The sequence below is a fragment of the Meles meles genome, chromosome 7 (genome assembly GCF_922984935.1).
Source record: "Meles meles chromosome 7, mMelMel3.1 paternal haplotype, whole genome shotgun sequence".
Taxonomy (NCBI): domain Eukaryota; kingdom Metazoa; phylum Chordata; class Mammalia; order Carnivora; family Mustelidae; genus Meles; species Meles meles.
Genome location: NC_060072.1, coordinates 105157919 through 105164882, shown reverse-complemented (window position 1 = coordinate 105164882; position 6964 = coordinate 105157919). Strand labels below are relative to the sequence as shown.

At 53.9% G+C, this 6964-nt stretch overlaps 1 protein-coding gene across 1 annotated transcript; it reads right to left on the bottom strand.

Moving 5' to 3' along the window:
• Nucleotides 1-220: 220 nt before the first annotated feature.
• MLF2 (myeloid leukemia factor 2) lies at nucleotides 221-5109 on the bottom strand. The gene is made up of 9 exons (XM_046013896.1): nucleotides 4915-5109; nucleotides 4247-4324; nucleotides 3866-3992; nucleotides 3573-3608; nucleotides 2895-2948; nucleotides 2360-2488; nucleotides 2032-2191; nucleotides 1015-1227; nucleotides 221-763 (listed from the first exon to the last, which is right to left on the bottom strand). The coding sequence occupies exons 2-8, from the start codon at nucleotides 4294-4296 to the stop codon at nucleotides 1040-1042; spliced, it is 744 nt and encodes a 247-aa protein (XP_045869852.1). The 5' UTR covers nucleotides 4297-4324; nucleotides 4915-5109; the 3' UTR covers nucleotides 221-763; nucleotides 1015-1039.
• Nucleotides 5110-6964: the final 1855 nt, after the last annotated feature.

Genomic DNA, 6964 nt, shown 5'->3' with positions numbered 1-6964 from the left:
CACCCGCCCTAGGCCAGCTGACTTCCACAGCTGGTTCCTATCTGCCAGGCTCTGCCAGGCCCACGGTCATTACCACTGAGGTACTGGGCTTGAACTCAAGAAGGCCACATGTGGAGACAAAGGGAAGGCCAGAAGGGAACTGGGAGACAGGAGGGTTGAAATTGAACTGGGACCAGATCAAAAAGTAAAGCCAGAATTCTACTTGGTCTTTTTTTTTTTCCCATTCTCCTTTATTCCATAAACACCTAGTTCCAAGTTGCACAAATCAAAAAATAAAGGTAGAGAAAGGTGTAGGGAAGATTTCTGTGATGTGCAGGGGGTGAGAAGGGAGGAAAGGTTGGGAGCCAGTCCTCTCCCTCCACACACAGCCCCGAATGAGGGTTATGGCCCCTGCAGGGGGGCATCGGAGGAGGAGGTGGCAAAGACCCAGGGTAGCTGAGGGATGGAGGAAGCCCCTAAACCCAGAGCTCACCCCAAAAGCCCCTTCAATGCATAACAAGGGTAGAATGGGAAAGGTGAGGAGGTTCAAAGATGGAGCAGCAAAATGAAAAATCAAGTTAGCAGACAGAGGAGAAGTAGAGTCATCATGGTAGGGGATTAAAGAAGGAAAAAGTAGGTAAAGGGGGTAGTGAAAGGTTCTCCCTGAGACCCCCAGGGAGAGGTGGGGGCCAGCTTGCCTGTTAATTTAATATTAAATTGGGAGTGGGAGTTGGAGAGGAAAATGTTATTCCAGGGGACGATTTCTCAGCCTCTCAGCCTGTACCTGGAAGGGGAAGAGAGAACAGCACAGGTCAAAAGAAAGACAAATATAAAAGTGGGGAGTTGCATTTAATCCCCTCTTCCAGGGACAGCATTCTTCTCTTTCCAAACCAAAGAAAACTTATACCACCAAAAGGCAGCATCTGCTGGGCACATGGACTGCTGCCGCCTCGTGGCAGAGGCCTGGGCACAGGTCCACTCTTCAACCCCCCTCCGTGCTCCACACCTCACCTACTCCTCCCCCTCAGTACTTACAAGAGAGGCTGAGGGCCTAGGGCCCTCACCAGTCATAGCGGCGGGACTGTCGGGAGGGGGAGTCGTCAGGTCCCTGTATAGCCAGGCGGGGAGGCCCCTCAGCCCTTCGTCCCCCACCCCCTGAAGCCTCATGCCGCCGGAATTCCAGAGGGCGCTGCTGCCGGAACCGGGACGTCTCCCGCCGCCATTCATCGTCAAACGCTGCGGCCTCACCTGAGGAGCACAGAGACCAGACGTGACCACTTAAGTATATAGGCTGGCTTCAGGAAGCAGTTGAGAGAGTGAGCAACAACCTTCTAAGATGAAGAAACAGGGCAAAGCCTGGAAAGTATTATGTGTGGGGATGTGTTGAGGAAGAGCAGCAATTTCTTTCCTTAGTACTTGGTTCCACTAGCTAACAGCCAACAGTGATTCCAATATGGAAGCCACCAGCAGCCCAGAGGTGTGACTACTGAAGAAAGAAATTAGGAAAGGCACACTTAGGGGCGCCTGGGTGGCTCAGTGGGTTAAAGCCTCTCCCTTTAGCTCAGGTCATGATCTCAGGGTCCTGGGATCGAGCCCCACATCGGGCTCTCTGCTCAGCAGGGAGCCTGCTTCCCTTCCTCTCTCTCTGCCTGCCTCTCTGCCTACTTATGATCTCTGTCTGTCAAATAAATAAATAAAATCTTAAAAAAAAAAAAAAAGGAAAGGCACACTTATTAAGCTAAGGAATATCATCCCAAGCACATGGTAAGTATTTAATAAATATCTGTTGACTTGAAAAAAAAGGGGGGGAGGGAAAAAAAAAACGATCCAGACAGATGGTCCCTTCTTGGTGAGGACACTGCCGGCACCTGACTTAGCCTCTGAAGCCAACAAGGCTCAAGTGAGGTAAAACCAGAGGCCCAACCCTAACTTTGCCAAGAAATATCTACAGAGGTAGAGAGAGAAAGTTTCTATCTCCTAGCTCCTAGGAACCGGACCAGGGGCTACTGGGCCAGGAGTCAGAAGGGTGATGGAGCGGGGAGGAAGGCTCACTCTCATCCAGGTTGATATAATCCTGCCGCTCCTCCTGGTCCCCCGTGCGGTGGTTTCGGGAGCGCTGGAGGATGTGAGCCCGGTCTCGGATGTGGTGCCCAATGGACATCTGCTCTAGCCCACTGTCTGAGTCCCGTACAGTCCTCCGAGTCTCCCGGATCTGGGATGAGGCAGAACACGGCACACTGAGCCACCCCTTCCGAAGCCCTGGCTACACCAAGCCAGGACAGACAAACCACCCACAACCCAATCCTGAAAAAGGAAGCCAGGCTTTCTGTGTGTCATTCCGTTCTGTCCACTATGGGAAAGGAGAGGCCCTCCAACTCACCCCGCCTGGAGCCGAGCGCATCTCTGATGTCTCCTGGTAGACCTTCGGGGCCCCATCCCCCGTATTGGAGTAGGAGATGACAGTGGAGGATGAAAAGGTCTGGCAATTGCCTCCAGCTGTCATGTGTTCCTGAGGAGGAAAAGGTACTACAGGACTGAGAACCAAGATCCCTTCCCTCTGAGGAAGGGATCCCACACTTCAGCTGCCTGTTCTTGTCCCCAGCTTTCTCATGACACGTGGGACTTGAGAAAACCTCAGGGCTCATCAGCACCCCCCAAATTCTTCGGAGTCCAACAATAAACAAGAGGGACCTGAAGACACGGAGCCCTAATTGCACACTTAAAAGACTGCTGTCGCTGCTTCCTACTCAGGCGTGAGGGCAGGTAAGGGAATCCAGTGGCCTCCGGGTTCAGTGACTTCAGCCAGCTTGAGCCTGTCATCATACTTTTCCCCGCCCCTGCCTCCGAGGACTCAAGGGTGCCGCCAGTCATTACTGAGAACAAGACTGCAAAAACGTATGGGGCCAGAGTCTCACCATGTTCCCAATCATGTCGTTCATCATCCCAAACATGTCCATGAAGCCACCCGACTGCAGCAAAGAGATGGAAAACAGAGTCAGGAAAGCACAGTCAGTGCTCAGATGGTCTCCTTTAGGTCCCCGCTAGACAGACACACAGTTACTCTTTCTCTGTCTCTTCTTCCTCCACACGGAGCAACTGCTCTGTCTCTTCATTAGCATGACCAGAATATAGAATGTTCTCTTTGTGTTTCCCTTCCTGTATTATGGCTGGCTTCCTCTTCAGTCTCTACGGCTGCTCTGATCCAATTTTCTTTCTCCCGACTGTCCTATTTCCTCCTATCTTTAGGAAGCACACCAAAGTAAATGGACTCCAACCTATAAAAGGATTGGCCGTAAAACTAAAAACGACAACAAAAGCCATCTTTGTTGGCCCTTCAACTGCATCTCCATCCTCAGAAAGACAAACTTTGCAAGGCAATTACATTCTCCTAATAGGTATGGCTCCTAGAATGCAGGGATCAGTAAGTTAGCATCTTTAACCCACAGGACTCCTAGCACACAACAGGCCCAGAGCTTTGTAAACACTCTAAAAAGATTCTAGCGTTACTATCCCAGGGAGCCACATTTGGAAATAACATCTAAGGGTATACAGCTTGTCTGAGAATGGAAGGACACGAGGACATCAGGACTCACCATTCCCAGCATCCCAAAGGGGGAGACAGCCCCAGTCTACAGAAAAAGATAAAGAACAAATTAGAGACTACGTCCTCCTCTCTCCCTACAATCCCAAACCGAGCTCATGGCCTCAGCTTTTTTTCCATCCTCCTCTCAAAATGGGTTCACGAAGCCCTTTTGCCAGACCCCCTCCCCCTCTCCTAAAAAAGATCACTGCACTTGCTAAGTTGGCTGAAGTGCAAGAAAAATCAAGACCTTATTAACCATCCCCAGCATTTCCTTGGGTCTCAGGCATGTCACAGCACCATTACCTGCATCCTACGGCTGGCAGGTCTGGTCCCAGGCATGTTGCCATCTGTGATGCTGAGGAAGGGGCTATATCCAAAGCCACCTGACAACATTCGGTTCATATGCTGACGGTGAATAGCAAAGGGGTCCCTGTGGAGTGAGTATACCGTGTGGATGGCGGAGGGGCCAAGCAGTCAACACCTTCCTCCCCCACAAAACGGAAAAGTCCTAGGAAAACAGTGGCACAGATGCCTGTTTCCTCTCTGAGTCTGTGCTGGAGCTGAGTATCCAGCTGGTTCCAGCCAATGCCAGCCATGGGAACCCAGATGTCTGTCTGAACTACTTAGAGCCCTGAAGTGGAGTAGGATGAGTGCTCTAGAACAGGAGGGGGAGGGAATACTCACATCAGGAACATGGGATCCTCGGGCTCCACGTCCCTCATGAAGCGGAACATCCTGACTTTAGCTCCAGGGGGCTCCACACTGTAAAGATGCAGAGGCTCAGCTACGCGGACGAGCCGGGCTTTTTGCACAGCCGGCTCAGTGTAGAGACTCTCAGAATACAGTCCCTTCCAAATGCTGTAAGCGAGCCGCGCAAACTCCAGTGAGACCCTCTCCAGGTGGTGTTCGACACCACCCTCAAGGAAGAGAAGAGCTCTTCAAACCTCTCAAGGAGGGCCGTGGAAAATTTTTCCAAGCCTCGCAGTTTTCTGCCTCCCCCCGCTCACAGCCATCCTCTCCCCAAAGCCCTGGCCAGAAGCATGCCCCCCCCCCCGGCCTCCCCCTACGCCACGGTTCCGGATGCGAATCCCGAAGGCTGTCCCTCGCTCCAGCAATGACCCCAGCCACCTCGCCCCCTTCTTCCCCGGCCGCCCGCCGGGCCTCCCCCGGGGCTGGCCTCACTATCCCCACTGCCCCAGTCCGCCGATCCCCGGGCCCCCGCCTCCCCGCCGGGCGAGCAGAAGCGGAGGGCCTGGCCTTCTCCCCTCCCCGCATCGCAGGTTTCCAGATCCCGCAGCCCCGCGGGCCCGCTCCCGCCCCGGCCCCGGCAGCCCGCTCTGCTCGAGCCTCACCGGTCCCCGATTCGGGCTCAGCGGCCCATCCGGCCGGTCTAGCCTCTCGGTGCGCTGCAGGATCGGGGGTTGCGGCCCGAGACGCGGGATTGGTCCGGGCTTGCTCTTCTCGGCCTCCCGCGCCGCCTCCTCCCACGGCTGCCACCTCCGTACCCCCCCTCGGCCCACAGAGCCCGAACCGCGGCCAGGCCCGGACGGAAGTGACGTCACGATGGGACCGCCCGCCCCGGGGCCGGGCCCGCGGAGCTCCGCCCACTGGCGGATGAGGGGCGAGGGCTGGGACCCGCTCCCGGGGCGGTGGAGTGTGGTTCTGCGGGGTCCTCCGGGGACCAGGGGAGGGGAAGCCTCATAATCAACCGGGATTTGGGCTCTGGACAGGAAGGGGCTCCCTGTGAGGGTGCGGGGCAAGAGCAGGGGCGCTCGTTCCTCGGCAGGGACGGGGTGAGGGAGGGCGGTGCGGCACATTCCATTAGGGAAAGGAAGGGGGGGGCAGATTCCCATGAGGGGAGGGGCGGGCTCCCTGTGGGCGACGAGGTGGGGCGGATCCTGGGGGGAACATTAAGCAGATTTTCTACCCGAGCTGCTTGCAGCGGGAGAGGAAGGGCGGCCTTTCTGCGGGGGAGGTGCTAAGGGCCAGTCCCATCGGGAGGAGGCGCGTCCCAAGCAGGGGCGGGGTGCTCGGAATGACGTAGAGGGGGAGGTGACAGTTCTGTCCCAGTCTAGCTCTGCCTTCGAGAACTCCGGCGGGGCCAAAGAGAATCCAGGTTGGGAGGGCAGGCCGCCAGGTGGCGCTCTTCAGCCGGGCTGGAACTACAGGTCTGCGGGACCGGCGTTGGCGAGGTTCCTGGACCCTTCAGTTAGCCTGTGTGAAGGGTCGGTCTGGGCAAAGGTTGTCGTTCTGAAATCGTTTAGTTTAGTGCCAGTCTCTCCCCTTTCTTTTCTCTAACTGCTGTCTCCTTAAGAGCTCCCAGTCCCGCACCGATCTTTCTTGCCTCTAGTCAGGTAGGTAGGTCAAGGGTCTAAAGTTTGGGAGAAGAAAGGGGTGGAGAGGTTTCTTAACCAGGATCACCCGGGGCGGAGCTGAAATCAGACCCAGAAGACCCGACTCCAAGGCCAAAGATTGAAACTTTGACATACTAAATGTCTTGCATAAAATCTGGCCCAACTGGAGACAAGGGCCCTCCCCCAGGGTGTCAGGGGAATTTGGACTGTCTACGATGGACTTTAAACCAGACTCATCCAAACTCTAGCTCTCCCTGGTTCTTTACTCTGGCTGCTAGCCATATTAGTGCTATGTGGAGCCTGACAATGCCAAAGACTTGTTCCCAATACTTCCCTAGGGGTGGGGGGTCCCTGGTGACTCAGGAAAAGATACTGGGAGCAGGGCTTCTCAAGTTTCTTTGGACTTGATCATTATTAAAGAGGGAAAAACAATAGTGGAGACAGAGGGGGAAAGATAATTTAGAAGCTGTCAGACTGGTAAAACCAAACAAAGATAAAGACAGAATAAAAGCAAATTTGCTTTTCATTGATATTTCTGGGGAAGAGACTTAGTAAAATCTTGTCAATTTATTCTCCAGATCCTCTATCTCTGGACATCCCACCTGGCAACTGCCCCTTTTCCTCTTGCCTCAAAGGCAGTATGACACATGACCAGGTATTCTCTCAGAGTTCTGTGGCCCAGACTTAACTATTGTGGTCCCTCATCTTCCAGCTTTTCCCTTCTCATTCCATTATGTCCAGCCTTCACAGAATTGGATAGGAGATAGAACTTAACTTCCGGCCTCCTCCTTTTTTCTTTTTCCATTACCTGGTACTGTCTACCTACTGCCTTTAAATGCCTAGAAACCTTTCTCCTCTTCCTTATAAAACTTAAGAATCAGGTATCGGTCATATTTACCTTTGCCTGATTTTATTTTTTTTTAATTTTTAAAAAGATTTTATTTATTTGACAGAGATCACAAGTAGGCAGAGAGGCAGGCAGAGAGAGAGGAGAAAGCAGGCTCCCTGCGGAGCAGAGAGCCTGATGCGGGGCTCCATCCCAGGACCC